The 21,470-nt window shown below is 37.2% G+C and overlaps 2 protein-coding genes across 2 annotated transcripts; one reads left to right on the top strand and one right to left on the bottom strand.

Moving 5' to 3' along the window:
• The first annotated feature begins 13,146 nt into the window (after positions 1–13,146).
• Positions 13,147–18,349, top strand: LOC125186991 (protein CIA1). Its single transcript, XM_048083487.1, has 10 exons — positions 13,147–13,533; positions 13,743–13,889; positions 14,024–14,242; positions 14,371–14,435; positions 15,090–15,155; positions 15,306–15,377; positions 16,206–16,268; positions 16,425–16,494; positions 17,170–17,253; positions 18,119–18,349. Exons 1-10 carry the CDS (start codon positions 13,336–13,338, stop codon positions 18,206–18,208), a joined length of 1,074 nt encoding a protein of 357 aa, XP_047939444.1. The 5' UTR covers positions 13,147–13,335; the 3' UTR covers positions 18,209–18,349.
• A 2,042-nt stretch (positions 18,350–20,391) lies between these two features.
• LOC125186992 (calcium-binding allergen Ole e 8-like) lies at positions 20,392–21,102 on the bottom strand. The gene has a single exon (XM_048083488.1). It carries the CDS (start codon positions 21,046–21,048, stop codon positions 20,530–20,532), a length of 519 nt encoding a protein of 172 aa, XP_047939445.1. The 5' UTR covers positions 21,049–21,102; the 3' UTR covers positions 20,392–20,529.
• Between the last annotated feature and the right edge of the window lie 368 nt (positions 21,103–21,470).

The following is a 21,470-nucleotide window of genomic DNA, read 5'->3' as shown; positions in this document are numbered from 1 at the left end:
AATTATAAATACTGCTATAGCATTTACAATAGCTATCATAAAATTGAATCTTGAGGATATGAAGAAAGTGGTACTCCAAAGAGCCGGGGCCGGCTTTGGTGAAGCAGGGGAGCGGTGAAGCAGCCACAGCGAGGCAGGGCGGTGGTTGTGGCGGGTGAAGTGATTTCTGCGGATTTGGGAGAGATAGAGAGAAGCGGAGGCCTAATTTTGTATAGGGTTTAATGAAATACTATCAGTTTGCCTTTTGTTTGGGCTTTTATTGTATTTAGGTTTCGATTTAGATTTAGATTTAAGATTGGATTTTTCCATGCTCAGACATGTAGTATAATAATGTTATTCAATAATTAGGCAACATCTATGTATTAGTGTGTATTACTCCATGTAGTAGTACACGCTTAAACATGGACTATAATACTGTTATTCAATATTGGTTCTTCTTTGATTTCTTTATTTTGTTGTTATTAGTCTTTTTTATTATTGTATTTTTTAAACATGAGTTTTTATGATTTCTAATTTATGGGAGTTTATAAAATATGTATCTTAAAATTTACTGTAACTTATTTTTAGTTAAGTAATTAAATTTATATATTAATTTTTTTAATATTTTATACTCCATTACTCTTTCGTATATTTTATATCTATACATATATAAAAGGGGAGTTTTGGGGGTATTTATGGAATAACCATTAGAGTTTTAGGGGTGTTTATGGAATAACCATTTAAGCTTCAAGCTATAATTGTATATGCAATACATGAATAAGCATTGAGTTCATGCCTTTGTTGTAGTGGTGGGTGCTATTATTTTTTTTCATTCCTTTTTTATTTTTTAGTTTTTGATTATGGGTTTTAGTTGTCCTTAATTTTTTTGTATAGGCACCCAAAATATATTAATGGTTTATTGGTACATGTACTAGGATTATATGTGGATGAACGTTCCTACTTATTTATTAAAAATTTCAATAAAATAAAATTTAGCAGTTACGATTTTTATTTTTATTCCAAAAGGGAAGAATGCCAAACGCCACCAACGTATTAGCAGCCCTTCAACGTTTACCATCAATAAGTCAATTACATTAGGCTCACTAAGATTCATTTCAGAGAAGAATGTCAAAGGGATCGTCCAAAGAAGAATACCAAAAGGGAAGAATTCCAAACGCCACCAATTTTTTCTATAAATACCAACCCATAAACCAAAAGTATCATGGACGCATGGCCATGGAGGAAAAACGAGTGTTGTCGGTGGGCGTTATCATGTGATGGTGTTGCTGCCTCAAACGTGTAGCATCCCATACAATGTGGTTGTCGACAGATGAATATCCACTGCGATAACGATAAGCATGCCAAAATAAAATCTTTGAAGGGTTGAAAAGATGGAATCCACAAGAAGAGGAGCTTTAGCAATGGGGATTTATAATAAAGAGTAGATAGATTTTTAAGAACCGAGTACTCGGCAGCTGACTATAGTTCTTTTGCAACGGTAGTTAAGGAGGAAGTAGCATGAGATTAGTGTTAGAGATGGTTATGTGAAGAGCTTCTACTACTATCAATATCATGGTCTTCCAATATGTTGGTATTAGCTAATACAAATATTCCTCTAAAATCTATAGTAATATTTTAGTAATTAATCACTCAAATTGTTTTCATACTCATATATGATTATTACTTTTATGGCCATAGATATTTTATGCATTTAACGTTATAATTTGTGATTTATTATTCTGTATTGATATTTTGAATATTTTAATTTTTAAAGTTGTAATAGAGATCCAAAAGTATTATAGTCAAAATATTGTATTTGCGTTATTTAAATCTCAAATAGATTCGGTTTTATGTTTTTCTTTAAAATTCTTATACATTTTCTTAATTTTAGATTTTAGATTTTGTACAATGATATCATTTTCCATTTCAATTAATTAATCGATAATGTGAAGTTAGTACCAAAAAAATAAAATGAGACCCATATTTCTTATTAACGTTGTTTCACTATTGAAGTATACGTGTTTTTTATTATATATTGTTGTGTTTGTAGTTTTTGCATTAGATATCAAAAATATTTTAATCAATATTTTTAGGTTATATTTAATGAATGAATTCCTTCAAAATAATTATATTCTGACTTTTACGCATAATAATTTCATAATATAATTTTGAAGGAAATACATTAGGTCGTGCATATAATTGCTATAAAATACTACTATATCTTAGTGAGTGAGGAAAGTCAAAAATGTATTTCCAGTTGTTTAGATATACGTTTCAGGGTTTAGGATTAAAATTTTTAAAATGAAAAGGTTTTAAAATCAAATGCTATTGAAATATCAAACGTTAAATATTTGAAGTGATAGGAAATTTATTTAAAAGATTTCTTCAGTTACATAACAATATTATTAGTATTTGATTAAAATGACAAGCCAAAAGCTGAAAATCCCTAATTTAGTAGCATATGAAATGTAAAATTAATTCACACAGATTTCTTTTTACATTTAAACGGCATCTTGACCTTCTCAATTCCAACGGTTTTCTTTCATAATTTCCAAAATAAATAATTATACAAGTGATCTAACTGAAGAAATCTTTCAAATAAATTTACTATCACTTCTAATATTTAATGTTTGATATTTCAATAGCATTTGTGTTATTTGATTTAAAAACCTTTTTATTTTAATGCTTAGATGAATGCAAACAAGATTTTTTTTTCCGTTCACATGACCTTATTGTAAAGGACTTTCTTGATATAAACATATAAACAGATTTACAGTCAATATTCAGGTAAAAAAAACTTCTACTATTAGTAAGAGTTATCAAGTAGGCCGATCCAGTATAAGATATCGAATACAGATCTAAAACCCTCAAAATAGAATAAGTGATCAACAAAGTAAAATTGAACTGATAGAATTAGAACGGAGGGAGAATTTTATTTATATTTGGCTCATTTGTTGGTCATGGTGAGTATATTTTAAAGTTAAGGATTTAGGATTTAGGTTTTAAGGGTTTGGTTTTTAGTGTATAGGGTCACTATATTGCAATGAAATGAAGCTCATTTAGTTTTGTACGTAATTTCTATCTCTATTAGTGGATAATTATAATATTAATAAAATTACTTTTTATATGTCTACGTGAATGTTGTTTTTCATTAATAATTTATTTTATTATAATTCAAATATTTCTAAAATTGATATGCAACAAAAAAATGTCATATTTATTTCAATTAACAATAAAGAAGATATAACTAACTTTTTTAAAATATCTCAAAAGTTTAAATGCATATAACTATCTCAATTTAAATTATTTTTCCACACAACATATATCAAAAGTTTAAATGCAGATAATTTTATAAGGATTCTAACTACATCTCACTTGCATATGTTCTGATGTCGAAATTTGAAAATTTTTTTATTGAGTTTTCGTATTTTTGTAGTGCCAGATTAATGTAAGCATAGCTAATAAAATATGTCTACATAGTACATATAAAATGTCAATTCGAAATTATGTTGACATATTCCAAGCATCGCATTTATATGTTTAATACACTATGTTAATATTTTGATCAAAAACTCTATATTTAATAGTTCTTTTAATTTTTTAAATTTTAATAATAAAACGAAATAACACATGACAATTTCTACACTATTAGATTTCTAAAATATTATGTTCTAAAATTAGTTGTAGTCAGCAATTAAGGGATGAGTTAGCAATTGATCACACCCCTTCTATTACATATATTATAGTTTTGGCATAGAGATGTTACTTATTTTCTAAAAAAATTTAAACTAATCATTTAAATAAACATTATAAAATGAAATACAATTTGCCGTGCATAGCACGGGTGTGATACTAGTTTATAATTAATATTCAAGATATATGGAGTACTGTGTTCTCATTGTGTGTATATGGTGTAAACTCTTAAATTTTGGGTTTTCATTATTTGTTGATTTGTTTATCGAAATATTGAAAATAAAATATAGTATTATAGTATTTCTGCAGTAGAAGTAGTAGTAAAATTTATTTTTGTATGCAAAACTATATATATTGTAGATAATCTTGCTTTCTATAGTTTGTAGTTTCATATTGAAAACATAAACTATTATTACAATATAGTATATTTTTAAATATTAAAATTAGAATAGTTGTTATAAATGATGTATACATTGTTTTGTCAAAATTATCCAACAAATTGATTTGAAAATCCTAATATAGACAAAAAAAATAGAGGTGTATTTTGAAACCAACCATATTTTGAAATGGTAAGAAATTTCTTAGTTCAAATTTATTTTCAACTTATTACAAGGAGAATCACATTGAATTTATTTTTGTGTATGATTTTTGTATCTTTTTTCTGGCGTCAAACATAAAATTTATATTAGATATAAAAATTTACTGTTATGTAAATCGATGACATGCAGCTTCATTATTATTGTCTGATGGCAAAATAATTTATTCTCACTTTAAGATTTATATCAATGAAAATGATGATTTTACTTGCAATCACATTAAATTTATTTTTGTGTATGATTTTTGTATCTTTTTTCTTTTGCTAAGGCGTCAAACATGAAATTTATACTATTAGATATAAAAATTACTATGTAAATCGATGACATGCAGCTTCATTATTATTGTTCGATGGAAGAATAATTTATTCTCGCTTTAAGATTTATATCAATGTAAATGATGATTTTACTTGCATAATTGAGGTGGACAAAAATGATAATATGGCATCGTGTGAGACTAACGATTAAAAATAGAGTGAACTACATAAAAGGGCCCTAACTTTTCGGCTTGTTGCACCGGAGATCCCTAACAAAAAAAAAAATCTCACCACAGGGATCTAACAAAACATACAATCACAAACCACATTTTTTCGGACGATAACACCCTTAGGCCCTTAAAGGGCATTCTCGTCTAATTGCTCCAGCATGCACTGTGGCGAAGCAGCCTACTAATGATATGACCCAAAATGTCATGTCTTCTCTTTCTCTTCCATCCAATTCACTTGCATTGTTATTTTATAAACATTAAAAGACTTCTCTTTCTCTTCCCTCTAATTCACTTTTACTCTTTTCTCTCTCTCATCTCACTCCACTCCATCACTCCATTTTCATGGTTTTCACTCCTTATTCAATTTCTACCTCTTTCCTGTGGAGAGTAAGGCGGTTATGGAGAACTCTACTACTAGTGCTTCGCTGCCCCCACCCGACTCGTCTCTTCCTCTTTCTATAGAGAGTAAAGCGGCTATGAAGAACTCTGTTGCGAGTGCTTCGCTGCTCCCATCCAACTCGACTCTTGATAGAATTTCCGAGGCTGCTGACACCATCAATCATAATATGTTTGCCCGAGATTACTTCGATCTGCTGGCTAAGGGAATCTCCAACGATGCTGAAAAACGGAAAGTTGTAGTGGAAAACACCTCCAATCATACTCCAAAACGCATCCCAAATCGTTCTTTTTTGCGTTTTTGGAACAGTGTTACGGCAGAGATGCAGTAGCACTGTAGCTACTGCATTTCACTTTTTGAAGTTCCTGGAAATTGCAATTGGCCCCCTCATCCTTTGTATTATCGAATGGAAGTTGTGATTTTTGAGAGTTATAAATGGTTGAAGAAGTTGTGGAGGAAATTTGAGATGCAGAGCAAAGAACGAAAAATCAGAGAAGGGGAAGAAGAAGATACGGCGCGCTGGGAGAGAGAGAGTAAATTAGATTTAAAATATATTTAATGACATGGGCTAAATATTTAATGGTATGGGCTAATTAATGGAATGGGCTAATTAAACTAAATAAAAGTTAATGGTATAGGCTAATCAATTATTATATGCATAAATGTAATGATGCATAGTTTTATCAAATAATTAGTTCAAAAAGTTAGTTGACATTTAGTTTATTTTATATAAATTATTAGTTATTAATTATTTATTTTGTGTGATTTGTGATATAATTTATTAAACAATTTATTGAGTATTGGTTATTTTATAGCTGTAGGTACTCATCATAGAAAAGTGGGAACAAAATCCTCTATGATTTGACAAATCACTTATAGATAGTGTAGTACGGATAGAGTAGTGTGCAGGGTTGTTTAGGTTTGAGGGATAATGAGGCTAAATTGCCCTTCAATCCATTTGGGCATTTTCGTCTGAAAATTGGCAAAAAACACAAGGCCTGTGATTATGTATTTTGTTAAATACCTGTGATGAGATTTTTTTTGTTAGGGGTCTCCAGTGCAATAAGCCGAAAAGTTAGGATCCTTTTATGCAGTTCACTCTTAAAAATAAACATAATTTATTTGGAGGAAATCATTAGATGAAATACCTTATTTAATTACGATATAAATATTTTAAAAAGTATATTATGATTCGATGAAATACTTTATTTAAGGTCATTTATTTTAGTGATAAGATTTTGATATTTACCATGTGGTATGTAAAATTGTAGTTGTAGTATCTTAGATACTTCTGGATAAAATGAAATATATTTGAAAATTTAAATAGTAAGGGCACCAACAATGGAGTGGAAAATAGCCCAGACTATGCAGGCATGCAATGGGGCGGACTATTGCCCGGACTATGCACACTTCGGGCTATAGTCCACCATTGCCGTCCTAAGCCTCGCCCCATACACCTGCCCTATGTATAGTCCGAACTACAATTTGTCATTGTACGATTTTCTTTTTTCTTTTTTTTGTTTTTTTACTATTTTCCACTCTATAAAAATATTTTATCTTCATTTCTCACACTCCCAATTTCTTCCGATCTAAGTTGTTTGAGCAATTTTGATTTCTTCTCACAAATCACAAATGTATTAAATTTTGTTTCAAATAAAAAATCTTTTTTTTAGAATAGGACTATATGATCATTTTTTTTATAAAGTATATATAATGATAAAAAAAAATTTATTATTTACAATTTGTGTTCATTAGCCGAAAATTATTTTATCCGTGCATAGCACGGGTGCTAACACTAGTTACTAGTAAAATACTTACCTAAAAAAAATTCATAATTAGTGATTGGAATTTGCTAATCACAATTAACTAAGAGGCTCTCTTGGAAAGTGAAGAAGGTTTAAGTTGGCGGTGCATAGGGAATTAAATCCCAACAGCTAATTAGTAGTCAAAGCCTTATCTAAAATCCAAGCTGACGTGGAGGCCAATCAGCGCCCAGTCAGCTGCACAGCAGTACAATCAACTGCACAGTCAGCAGCACAGTCAACGCCCAGTCAGCAACACAACCAACTGCACAGCAGCACAGTCAGCAGCACACCAGCGCCCAGTCAGCTGAAGTGTCAGCAGCATAGTCAGCATTTCGCACCCAGTCAGTTGCTTAGAGGTAACTACTTCCCCCGTCCATTCCCGTTTTGTTTGACGTTTCCCCATGGCTTCTCAGGAACAGGGATGGAACATGGCTAAGTCTAAGAATTTTATCAAGAAGACCAAAGAGCGGGAGTCGCACGAGATGATGAAACAACAATATGCTGACTATCTGCATACAAAGTATGACGGCTCCGACGACATCAGCGACTTTGATGACGATGTGGGGTATGTTCCCGAGACCCCACCAGAACTGGGAAATGAGCCCGAGCCCCTGGTCTCGGAGAATGTTGCCGTCGCCCCTGTGATTGCTGAACCGGGTGTTAAAGAATTGGTAGCATATAAGGCATGGCTCAGGAGAGACAGGAGTTTGAGATAGATCCAAGGTACCACAAAAATGATCTTGAACTCATAAAATTCGATATCTTGACAAAAGACCGGTTGCTCCTCGATGAACAAGACATAACACCGGTGACCCAAGGTTGGGGATCTTGCCTCTTGGGCATATTCGCGGGGAGATTCCCGGGAAAGGAAGCCATCAACGACGTTATAAGAAGATGGCCATGCAAAGCTAGAGTCACTCTCCACCGGAAGGGCTGGCTTTGCTTCCAGTTTGGATGTGAAGAAGACCGGGAGACCGTACATCAAAAGGGGCCTTTCAACATTTTCGGGATCCCACTTGTGCTACAACCTATGCCTGAATTCAACCCAAACATGGAGCCGGAGATGAACATCCCACTATGGGTCAGGTTGGTCGACCTCCCTATGAAGCTATGGAACCTAATGGCAGTCAGCAAGATTGCGTCGTGCATTGGCACGCCTCTCACCACCGACTTTGCCACACTGAGAAGGGAGACCCTTGATGGCCCACGAGTGCAGATTATTGTGAACACGGCCAGGCCGCCGAAAACCAGTATTCATATTCAACTACCTTCTGGGGTGATTGAGCAAAAGATTGAGTATGAGGCCTTCCCCAAGTTCTGTAATGCATGTAAGATGTACGGCCATTTCGTGGATGATTGTCGTGGGCGCCACGATGAGTATATTCAGAATGAGTTCAACCGTGCTAAAAGTAAGGATGGGCGAAGGAGCAGGTTGCGACCCCATTTTCAACAAGGTGCTGGGGCTGCCCAGGCAAAAGGAAAAGAGTGGCAGCAACCGAGAGCAAGGTCCCGCTCAAGGCTGGGACAGAGGCAGCAGTGGAAGCCCACCGGTTACCTATACGCAACCCCGATCTCCATTACAACCACAAAGGAAAAGAATGGGGGCAGCAGGCCCGATCCTAACGCTACGAGAACTGAGGAGATCCCTAAGTCTCCAAGACTAGAAGAAGATCAGCACATATCTGGGGAAAATGAAGGGGATATCCCCGAGATCCCTAGATCTCCTAACAGGTTCGAGATGCTAACTGAGGATGGGACAGAACCGAAGCAATATAGTGATGGAGCTCTTGAGGCGCACAAGGAGTTAGTCAAGGATATTATAGCTGTGATCCGTCGGCTCCTTGCCGACCAACAAGACAGCGGCCCCGCTCAAAATTCGACACCCTATGTGAATGCCGGCAGACGCCATCGTAGCAGAAGCCGAGACCCAAGGAAACAGCAGGGTGGAGATAAGAGTGATGGGGCTGGGACCTCAGGTGAACCAGCAACCGAAACCATGGTGACTGTGGAAAAGGAGGTTGCCACCCTAGGAGGTACGGGGAAAAAGAAGAAGCACAAGAACCACACAACGGGAGGACCCCAAAAGGCGGGGAACTACGGACCTGACCCAACTTTGAGTACCAATGCAGCGGCCGTTGCCACTGTATCGTCCATTGATCAGGTACCCACTGAACCAAACATGGAAGCAAGTGGACGTTTGAGCCGAGTCGAAAGGGTTGGAGACTCCAGCAAGAAGAAGAGTTCAAAATCAAGATCTAGGTCCAGAAGTAAGAAGAATGAGGGGAACAGAGATATCCCATCCGATTGGGAGGATGGTGTCGAAGATGACCCTGGTTCGGATCAATGATTATAGCAACATGGAATATACGGGGATTGCAGCAACTCCCCACTCAAGCTGCAGTAGTCGATTTTGTAAGACAACACAAGATCGACGTCATAGGGCTTTTGGAGACTAAGTTGACGAGCGACAACTACAAATTCTTTATAAAGAATAACTTCAGAGAATGGAAAGTGGTGGATAACTTTGATCAAAACGAGAATAGTAGGATCCTTCTGCTATGGAACCCGACTAAAGTGGAGCTGATACCGACACTTGTGGAGGAGCAAGCCATCTATGCAAAAATCAGATGCTTGACTTCCAATAATTCTTTTAATTTCACTTTAGTTTATGGTTTACACACTATCCCGGACAGACGTCCGCTGTGGGACTCTTTGATTGATCATGTCGTGCAGGACAAACCCGCTCTTGTTAGTGGAGACTTTAACAATGTTCTTGCAGAGGATGAGAGAGTATGGGCCATGGGGGGGGGGGGGTGTCCCAAAAGAGTATGAGATCAAGAACATGGTTGACACTTGTGCATTGCTAGGCTTGGAAGATATCATGTCGACCGGCTGCAAATTCACCTGGACCAACCAAAATATATCGAGTAAGATTGATCGAGCCATGATAAACGAGGCGTGGTATGCAAAGGGTTATATAGCAAGTACAGAATTCTTACCGTCTGGAGCGTATACAGATCACTCACCCGCAGTGACCTCCCTCTTTGGTAATGTTGTGTCCTTCCTTAAACCCTTTAAATTCTTCAATTTTTTGCTAAAGCATGCAGGGTTCAAGAAGCTTGTGGATGAGAATTGGGCAGCTAAAGTCCAAGGCACCGCTCAGTTCGTACTGGCAGAGCGGGGGAAGAAGTTCAAAGTCCACCTCAAAGACTTTAACTTCAAGGAATTCAGCGAGCTATCTAAGCGAGCCAAGGAGGCAGCGGACGAGCTTGATGCTATGCAAAAGGTGGCTGACACCGACACGGCTAACTTGGCATTGAGGAACCAAATCACAAAAACAGAAGAAGAAGACGGCCTACCTACTGAATTCTGAAAGAGAATATTATATTCAAAAGGCTAAGTTCAAACACTCACTTTTGAGTGATAGGTGTACTTCCTTTTTCCATTCCCTTGTTAATAGGAACAACTCATAGAACTACATTGCCTTTTTGCACAAGAGTGATGGTTCTATTACATGGGATCAGGAGGTAATTATCAAGGACTTCGTGGACTATTTTTCAGCACTACTTGGCACCAAAAAACAGGCAGCCCCCATTGACCTTGGCATTCTTCGAAGAGGTGCCCTCGTGAACAACGAGGACTGTAAAGATCTGGTGCGACCCATCACAGACGAAGAAATCAAGACAGCCCTCTTTGATATTGGAAATGATAAGGCGCCGGGACCTGACGGGTATTCCTCGGCGTTCTACAAGAAGCACTGGGACAGAGTGGGCATCGACATTACTAGAGCAGTCAAGGAATTCTTTGATACCAGCCAAATTGTTGAAGAGCTTCAACACCACGGTGATGTCATTGATCCCAAAGACAGCCATCAACCCGAAAGTAGGAGACTTTCGACCCATCTCATGCTGCAACGTCATCTACAAGATCATCACGAAGATCCTATCGGCGAGAATGTCCCCGTTGCTGGGAAAACTGGTAGACATAGCCCAGTCAGCTTTCATTCCTGAGAGGAGCATCATGGACAACATACTCTTGGCCCAGGAGCTGATGCGAGGCTATGAGAACAAGAAGAATGCTCCAAAATGTGCCGTGAAGATCGACCTCCGCAAGGCGTACGACACAGTGGATTGGGACTTCCATAGGTCCATCCTACATGGACTCAATCTTCATCCGAAGTTCGTCTTCTGGGTGATGCAATGTGTCACGACCCCGCGGTTCTCGATTTCCATCAATGGGAGTCCTCACGGTTTCTTCCAGGGCAAGAGGGGTCTGGAGACCCCATGTCCCCCACTCTCTTTATTTTCTGGATGGAATATTTATCTCGATTGTTGGCTGCTCGCACAATGGGTTCTAACTTTAATTATCATTCTAAGTGTGAGAGGGAAAAGATTACGCACCTTGCTTTTGCTGACGATCTTATGTTGTTTGGCAGGGGTGACTATATGTCCATGGAGATTTTGGCAAACACTATGGAGGAATTTTCAGAGTGCTCGGGATTGGAGATTAATAAGGATAAATCTAACATTTTTGCAGGGGGAAAGCTGCCACTGCGAGACTTGGATGAAATCAAGTCCACCTTTGGCTTTCCACTCGGGACGCTCCCAGTGAGATACCTTGGAGTGCCATTGGACTCAAAGAAGCTGAACATTGTGCACTACTCCCCACTGATTGAGAAGATTGCATTTCTCACAAAGAAGTGGACGGGTAAAAACCTTTCTTATGCCGGAAAATCTGAACTTGTGCGATCTGTTTTGCAGGGGGTCGAGTGCTATTGGCTTCAGGTTTTCCCGCTGCCGGCAAATGTACGGGACCGCATTATCTCTATCTGCCGGGAGTTCCTTTGGGGAACGAAATATGGCCCGATTAAATGGATTGAACTGTGTCTGCCAAAGGAAGAATGAGGACTTGGATTTAGGGACCTTGGAGCATGGAACAAAGCCCTCTTGGCGCGCTATCTCTGGAATATCCATGTGAAGAAGGACTCTCTATGGATTAGATGGATCCACAGTGAGTTTCTCATCAATAGGACAATTTGGGATTGGAGACCCAAGTCACGGGAATCTCCACTCTTCAAGAGGCTGCTTGAGATTCGAGACACGATGCTTGCCGATCTTCCTAGAAGGAAGGTAATCACATTGTGGGAGAAATGGTATTCATCCAAAGGGGCTGTTGAAGCGTATGATTGGTTTAGACCGAAGGGAGAAAGGAAACTTTGGCAGAGATTCGTGTGGAAGGACTTCGTCCCTCCAAAATACTCATTCATGACATGGCAGGCCCTCAAGGGCCGACTACTGACGAGGGACAGACTTGGGTTCAAGAACATTGACCAGCGATGCCCACTTTGTTTGTCATACACGGAGTCCGTGGAACATCTATTCTTTAAGTGTGACAAAACGAGGGAGGTTTGGAGGGAAATCAAGACATGGCTGGGTTTGAGGAGAATTATCACGACCATACCGAGCGCTATTAAGTGGATACTCAAGGAGCGAAGTGGTGTGGCAGTTATCCGAAAGGCGAGGAGCTTGGCACTTATCACTATGATTAGCCTTATGTGGAGAGCTCGGAACGCACTTATCTTTGACCGGGCACCTTTTGAACCAAAGCACATCATTTTTGAGGTGAAGAGGATTACGTACTCTACGTTGTACTCTTTGTTCCCGCACGAGCTCGTTCAAGAGCATCTCGGAGTCTAGGGCTTACTCTTTACCCCATGGGTACTCTTTTTCCTCTTGGGGAGTTTTTCCCATTGGATTTTATCCCTAAGAGGTTTTAACGAGGCCCTACCTCTCTCCACTTGGAGGTAAATGGGGTGGGAGTGAGCGAAGAAACAAGCATCATATTTTTGGGGGACCACGAAGACACACGGTTTAAGAGATGGATAGTTGATATTGATTTACTTTGATGGAGCTGATGCAGCACTGTTTGTGGCTGATCTTCGTTGAATCGTGTACTAGTTAGGCATATTTTGATGTATGTTGTACTCTCTATCTTGGGGTTTGCCCCCATAGTCACTTCCCCCCCCATCGGCCCTCTAGCTTCGGCTAGTTGGCATGTTTCCCTCTCGGGTATGCCCGAGTTTGCTTGTCCTTTTTTTTACGCATTTTTAATTCCATTATTTATTCATAAAAAAAAAAAAGTAAAATACTTACCTAAAAGAATATTTAGTCTAAGCTTGATTTGGTTAAATTCCAATTGCCTCAATCTCCAACTCTCCGTATAGAAAATGAAGGCACAAACAAAGTGAGCCCGAAACGCCGTCGTCCTCAGCTGCGCCGCCTGCAAGCTCCAGCCCAAACGAAAGCTTTGTTTTATCACCACCAATCGCGGCTAGTTGAATCCCTAACTTTACTCATATAAAATCAGATATTCGATATCGGGATGAAGAATTTCGTGGATGAGAATTTCGAGCTGAATGAAGTTCAGAAACTCGAAGGTCACACCGATAGGGTTTGGGGCCTCGCCTGGAAACCAGCTACCGGCATCGACGGTGTCCCCGCCGTACTCGCCTCCTGCAGTGGAGACAAAACCGTCCGAATCTGGGAACAGAGCCCTGCTACCGGCTGTTTCCAGTGCAAGGTTCCACCTCTCACTTCTCATATGCTTTAATTTGTTGCTTGTGTTTCGCTTTTAAGCTTGTCAGATTTGGGGCTTGTGTATGTGTGTGGCTTATCTATTGACATAGTTGGACAGCTCCTGATTAAATTGCTTGTGCGAATTTATAGTGATTTTGTTGTTTGGTTGGATGTAGATGTAAAATTGGGGTGTTTGATGATGTTACTGTGCAGGCAGTCTTGGAGGACACTCATACTAGGACTGTTAGATCCTGTGCATGGTCACCGTCTGGGAAATATTTGGCAACGGCAAGTTTTGATGCCACCACTGCTATCTGGGAGGATGCTGGTGGTGATTTTTCATGTGTTGCCACTCTAGAGGTGATCTATTACTTTTAATCCTGTTTTTTCATGTTCATGGTTTCGGCCATCAAATGATTTGATAATGGTTCACTGTCTTGTGTCTAGATAGTATTTTGTTTAAGAATGCGGACTTAATGTAAAATTTCATCTAGGGCCACGAGAATGAAGTTAAAAGTGTGTCTTGGAATGCCTCTGGATCGTTGCTAGCCACATGTGGGCGAGACAAATCAGTTTGGATTTGGGAAGTATTGCCACATAATGAGTTTGAGTGTATCTCGGTGTTGCAAGGACATACACAAGATGTTAAAATGGTACAGTGGCATCCGTCAGTGAATATTCTGATCTCATGTAGCTACGACAATTCTATCAAGGTAATTTTAAGAATGAAAGACTAATGCTACAAACAGTTTAGATAGTTGAGTATTTTCTGATTGTTATGTGCTTAGTACTGAAATCAAGGATCAATATTTACCTTGACTGTACATTTTAATTCGTATAGGTGTGGGCAGAGGATGGGGATAATGATGATTGGCATTGTGTTCAAACCTTAAATCAATCCAACAGGTAGTTTGTGCTCCAACTTTTATATTTGAGCTATTCACAGTATGCCAATACTAGCAGCATTGATTAAACACTTACTCCTCCGTCCCATTAGAAATGAAACATATGCTTTTCTGCACCGGATTTTATGTAGTGTTGTTTTGTGAGTTAATTAGGAGAGATTAAAGTAAGAGATATGAAAAAGCATATGTTTCATTTCTAATGGGAGATTGTTTCCATTTTAGGAAACGTTTCATTTTTAATGGGATAGATGGAGTACTTTACATCTACATTGCATATGGGTCCATCATGTTTAACTACCCCATTGCCCCCAAACATAAATCCATTTGAACAGGTGTAGCTATTCTATGTTTTGTTAATAACACAATTACTTGCTTTACTAGATTTTAAACTTTAGGGCGTGTTTGGTATCCAAGTGAGATAAAGGGAAATTAGTCAAACTAATATATATAGTACGTATGAGATAGGTAACATTGTTAATTTATATCTATATGGTTGAGAAGGCGAGATAATTATCTATCCAGCCTAATAAGGCCTTTCATACACAGACTTAATGTTGACTAGGATTATGCTGTTACATTTCCATTTATTAAGATTTAAGAGGGAGATTGTCCAGTATTATGCTGTTAATATTTCCATTTCTCTTGTTTAATGAAGTGGCCACACATCTACTGTCTGGGCTTTATCTTTTAATGCCAGTGGAGACAAGATGGTAACTTGCAGGTATTTACAACATCCATATTGTTTCTATTCTAGTCTTGAGATATTCCAAGTTTCAGTTTACAGAGTATCTCAGTGATATACATTTATATAGCTATAAAGATTGTTGTGATTCTAACTTCTAAGGCTAATTCAGTTAGCTTCATTTTGCAGTGATGATCTTACCATCAAAATATGGGGTTGTGACATTATAAGAATGCAGTCAGGAGATGGAAATGCACCTTGGTAAGCATCATTGCTGATGTGTGTAGGAATTTTTCTTATATGAAAGCTCCACATATCTTTTTTGTTTGTTTTCTAGTTTTGCCTGATGGAACTCAATGAAATATAGGAAGATTAGAAATAACATTGAAATCTTATTGTCAACTGGTCATATTTTTTAAGTATATGTGCAGTGACCAACACTTGTTCAACTTACTGCTAGTTACTAATTTTCAACGGGAAAAAGGAAACTAAGAATTTAACAATCTTCAACAAAGTAACTAATTACTCAGTGTGTTCAGTATGTCTTATTCAAAAATCAAAGTAGGCAGATCAATGTTCATCGATGAAACAAGACCATCCCTCTTCTTTTAAGCACTCACTGTAGAAATGGCATGTGGTCGCTGGTCACTTCTTCCAAATTTTTAGTAAGTGCATAAAAAGACTATAGGCATGATATTATGCCACACTCTAAACAATGTTCGTTATGGTGTATATATAAATTTCATTTGATATCCCACGGAGACACTATGATTGCATTGGCAATTTGGCATAATAAGGTTTTTTATTTGGCTTGTCTCGATTTCTCATATCCTCTGAAATTATTCAGTTTTCAGTCTGGAAATCCAATCAAGACCATTTTCTTGGATAAATGCTTCTTTGACAATCATCATTGTCGTGGATCTATTTGTACTTTTTCTTGCCCAGTTACTTGCACCTCTCACTTATTATTATTTTTCTGAGACTGGGATGACATGGTACTATTTACTCATGAACATGTTTTCAGTAGATATAGTTTCTCATATACTTCACATCTCTTATGAGGTTGACTCCATTTTCCTTTGTTGTCAGGAGCCATATATCTACACTCTCTGGTTATCATGACCGCACTATATTTTCCATCCATTGGTCACGGTAGGAAGACGTTCCTGATCTTTCCTTGATCTTTTTCTTTTCTGAGTTTCAGGTGTATCCAAAGTTGTTAATCATAATTCTTGGACCGTGTTTGTGTTTTATTTTGTCTGATTTACCAGATATTCTGTGTACTTATTTTGAGGTATAATGTGGTAGGGATGGAATAATCTGCTCTGGAGCAGCTGATGATGCTATACGCTTTTTCATAGAGAACAAAGATGATTTGGTATATGTCATTAAGTTCTTTATTTTCCCCATCTTTTCGTTTCCCATTATTTACACCAGCCAGATGACCAAATAGCCAAAATAGACACCATATCTAAGCTGAAAGGAGTTGTGCTTTCTTTTTTATTCTGTTAATTACTACTCACTCAGACAGACACATTCTATCTCATCTATGCATATACACTTAAATATCAAAGTATGAAAACACCAATGTCCCATTATTTTGTTAGCACCTACCATGAGCATTGCTGACAATAATCAACACAAACTTTTTCCCTTTGCAATTTCCTTTCTGAAGACATTGTAGGTCCTGAAAGAATCTATTCTCTAAATATGAATAAAGTATAAGGTGAGGAAATAGTTATTCGTTTTTGTTGAAGAAAATATATCTACTAACTCACTAAAGGAAAGAGTATCAGGTTAGAGAATTAGTAGTAGTCAATGTCCGAATTCAACAAATCCATGTGCACATATTTTCAATTTTACAGGAAAAAGTGTCTTAAAATAGGCATAAGCCAACAAACTTCAGCACTGCCCTCATAATCGTTATGCTTGTTGCATCATAGCATTCCATTTGAAGTGCATTTGGGATGGCTTAATAAACTAGTTCTAGTGGTTGAGAGCTCATTTACCTTTAGCGTCTTAACTTTGTTTCTGTTTTTGTGTGTCATGGCAGGTTGATGGACCTTCTTACAAATTGATTTATAAGAAAGAGAAAGCTCATGAGATGGATATCAATGCCGTGCAATGGAGTTCCATGGTAAATATTTTGATGACAAACATATCTGTTATGCAGCAATACTTACTTTATGTATAGCTTGTTACAAGAACCGTGGGAACTGGGGATGAGGGTACAGATGAGGTACTCATCTGGAAATGCATTATATCAAACAAACAATGCATCTAAGACAACTATGTTCTTTTCTGCCAATGAATCTATTTCCTGCCAACAGCATGTTAATTCTTAATATGGATACTTGCAAAAAGTATATGGTTTTTGTGTCTAAGGTATACCTCAATATGGTAAATTAAGATATCTTTGGACCTCGATTTCAACGCCCATAGATGGATGCAACAATGTAAGCAGTATCTCAATACTGGGATGACATAAGTTACTTGCTTGATAATACTCTGATAATGCAAAACGGATTATAAATATATTAATCAATGAAAGTAATGTTGTAGTCCCACTCAATACTTCTGTGTAAGCTATACATCATTGTGGCATGATTCCATCTATATGGTGTTGTTTCCCTTTCCTACTATCAGTTGCATTGAACAGGGTTGTAGGCTTGTAGCCCTGTAGTTAGATTATTTACTATCTGAGCTCTTCAGTAAGAGGGGCTTTTACTGGGTCATCGGTTGTTTTAACAATATAGCACTCCGTATAAAATTATTTGAAAGATAACACGATCCATCGTCCAACAAGATTTTAAAATTGTCAATCTACTTAAGTACGTTGTACATTAGCATATGTTAAGGAGAGAAATGTTCCCTGATACTTCTGTGATCTTTTTATTCTTATGTAAAGGTGCAACAATTGAGAAATCTTAGAATTTCTACTAATTGCTTGTTTCTATATATTTTGCAGACACATCTAACTTTCTTGGCCCTTAATGTTTCAGGAAAACAATCGGCTTGCCTCTGCAAGTGATGATGGAACAATTAAGATATGGGAATTTATGTCTGCACTTGGGAAGAAGATGCATTTATAGGTCCATGTTTGTGTGTTATTTTTCTTGTAGAAGATAACACAATTCTAACTTCTTTCTTCCGATATTGATATTTAATGGTTGGAATAGATAATGTGTTTATGACTTTATCAATATGATATGATATCCAATTTTGTGAATAAACACCAACGCCGTTGGCCATTGCAGGTGAATATTCTTGATAGTATTATACTTGCCTTGTTTCGATGCAGTTGAAATCCAATCTTTCGTGCTACCAGTTGGAAATGCAGTTTGCTATCGATTTGTCTTATTCTTCTACTCTACTATACACTTACTTTCTAGTGCATACTTTACAATTTTGAAGTGTTATACATAAGTTGGTATTTATCAAGTGCATATCATATAACATTTTAGTTTGTAATGGGATCGGATCCTCTCTTCACTCAAATAATGTCCAAGTATTATCTATATTCAAAATTATAAGGAGAAGATGTTGTCAAATAGTACTTCGGCTGTTAGACCGAATTTGACATTTGAGTATACAAGATTACAAGTCATGTAAACATAAGGTGGACATACTCTATTAAGCCTTAGGCTTGTAGATAAGAATTACTATATGGATTGGCCCAATAATCATACCTATTATCGATGTTTTGTATGTTTGGAACATTTTTGCCAAAGCCCGGTCGGGCCTAGGAAAACTATCTCAACCCGTTGTGAATAGTGCTTAGAAATACAATCCAACAAAAGTTATGGGATTATCCATTGTCCCATGTAGTTATCCGTCTCTACCCCTCTCATTTCTCAACCCCTGCGTCTCTCTTCTGAGTGCTAAGATTTCAATCCAACTTTTGGCACTTCTCTCTCTCGCTCCTCCGATGTGTTCGTCATTCTACATCATAGGTATACAATAATTTGAAAAATTATGTAAAAAATAACATTATAAAAATTTTATTCAAGCACTATCTTATTTTCTTTTTGAAAATTTTATCCAAAGCTAATTATCTTGTTATATCTGACCCATGATACAAAACGAGCCCTTAATAAAGTTAGGTATGAAGTGTTAAATGCGTAGTCCTAAATAAGGTTATGTATGTTTTGTTAAAAGCTTAAATCACCGATTTCAATACATAGGTCTATGCTTTGTTAAGAGCTTAAATCACCTAAATCAATTTGAGTTCAGAGGAACACATATAAACAATAGATACTTGGGAGCTGAAATGCAATTGTGAGACGCAATTGGAATGAAGTATACGTAATCAATACTCCCAATCTATATCCTATACTTTCTCGTAACTTTTATTTTCTCTATCAGCATTCAAGATCTATAGTCTTATTACACCCGTCATATACGTCAGTAGCGTCACTTGATTTTATAATACAATCGTCGTCTACTTACGTGCCTTACGTATATGTATAAATATCCATATTGATTTGACTCTTCTTTAAATTAATCCAAAAAAAATGAAACAAGAAAATGATAAAAATAATAGTAGTAGAATCGAAATAGCGAGAAAAGTGAAAAAGAGAACCAAAAAAAAGTACTCCTAGTAAAAAGCATTGATGGCGCTGGGTTTCAAACCTGGATAACTTTGACGAAAGAGGCATCTGCTGCGCTTTGCCATTAAATGCATTTCGACTAGAAAATAAAGCAAAGAGGTAATTTGATTGGACGATTCAAAAAAAATTACTCACTTTGAATGAGACCGCAATAACATACTCCTATTGAGAAATTAAAATTAACAATAATAATCAACGAATGCCTAATAAAGTCGACTGGCTTTCTATTTAAGTTCATTCGCCAAAAATCATTTAACTTTACACGTAAACGATTAAAACGATTACTCAAAACTAATTCAACGATACACTAGAACTAGTTGCACGGCTCTAGGATTATATTGAAGTCAAGATTCCTACATGGAGTAGTATTATTTATTAAACCTAGTTGAAATTTACTAAAAAGACTTAAAAAGTATAAGTTCATCATCTTCTAGGCTTGGATCATTGATTAATGTACAAATAAAATACTACTACGAAATATGACTGATTCATCATCCCTCGATTACAGTTGACAATATTATACTCATAAAATAAAAAATAAAAAAACTTAAGAGTTATCATGTTGTAGGCTAAGATTATATACTCATAAAATAAAAAATAAAAAAACTAACCCTTGGCCTTGAAAACTCACCAATCGTTAAGAATTTTCCGTTCACGTTCATGCATTTTCGTCTCTAATTTTCATAAAATTTCCATTAAAATCGGCAAGGGAGTACTATTCCAGAAGACGACGCCGTTTAACCGAGCAACGCAAACATTAAATTCAAATTACAACTAATTATAAACCGAGAAATCCATTAACACTAAGGCGCAGCATTAGCGCCATTGGTGTTGGTGTTGGTGGTGGTAGTCATCATCTTCGTGAACTCCTCGAAATTGACGAAGCCGTCGCCATCGGAATCCACAGACTTGATCATACCGGCGCATTCTTCCTCGGAGAAGCGCTCCCCGAGGCGAGAGAGGATCTGGTGGAGCTCGGCGACGGATATCTTGCCGTCGCTGTCCTGGTCGTAGAGGTTGAAGGCCTCGCGCAGCTCCTTATCGGCGGACTTGTACGGATCTGCGCTGGCGTTGCAGAAAGCGGCGAATTCGTGGAGGCTGATGTGGCCGTCGTGGTCGGTGTCGATCTCCTGCATCATCCGGTCGACCTCGTCGGGGGAGGTGGAGGATCCGAGGGCTTTGAGGACGCCGGCGAGCTCCTCGGCGGAGATCTTGCCGTCGCTGTTGGTGTCGAAGCGCGCGAAGACTTTGCCGACCTCGCTCATGTCTTCGAGGTACATTGAGGGGCTGGAGGTTGGGGCATTACTATTATTGGAGGCCATTTCTGCAGTCGGTTGATATTTTGTTTATTGTGAAGACCCAAGACTGAGAGATGATTTGGGGATTTGTGTGTATTTATAGGCGGTGGTATTTTCTTCTGTTACGCGTTCTATACTATTCAATGACAGTGACTACCAATTCATTTTTATTCTAAGATATCAAGTGTTACGCGTCGTGGGTCTACTTGAATCATGCATCGGAATAGTAGTATTTTAATACTACTAAAACTGAATATACAAAAACAAAATCATGCATCGGAATAGTATAACTTCATTAAAAGTGTGCCTAAATTTAACTTATTTACACAAAAACTAAGCATGACTTACATACATAGTTAAATACAACATCCCATAACAAATTTTTGATTTTTCACCTTTTGAAACTTGTCCACTATTATTAACTCCTTTTATTTTACTCACTCAAT

The sequence above is a fragment of the Salvia hispanica genome, chromosome 5, assembly GCF_023119035.1.
Source record: "Salvia hispanica cultivar TCC Black 2014 chromosome 5, UniMelb_Shisp_WGS_1.0, whole genome shotgun sequence".
Taxonomy (NCBI): Eukaryota; Viridiplantae; Streptophyta; class Magnoliopsida; order Lamiales; family Lamiaceae; genus Salvia; species Salvia hispanica.
Note: the sequence above shows the minus strand (reverse complement) of the source record. Positions and strands in the feature narration are given on the sequence as shown.

Bases quoted from the DNA above. Each gene is read 5' to 3' on its own strand.
- LOC125186991 (XM_048083487.1), top strand. From the start codon at position 13,336: ATGAAGAATTTCGTGGATGAGAATTTCGAGCTGAATGAAGTTCAGAAA. The intron at 15,156-15,305 runs GTATTTACAACA...TTCATTTTGCAG, and splicing joins GACAAGATGGTAACTTGCAG to TGATGATCTTACCATCAAAA. The intron at 15,378-16,205 runs GTAAGCATCATT...CTTTGTTGTCAG, and splicing joins GGAGATGGAAATGCACCTTG to GAGCCATATATCTACACTCT.
- LOC125186992 (XM_048083488.1), bottom strand. From the start codon at position 21,048: ATGGCCTCCAATAATAGTAATGCCCCAACCTCCAGCCCCTCAATGTAC.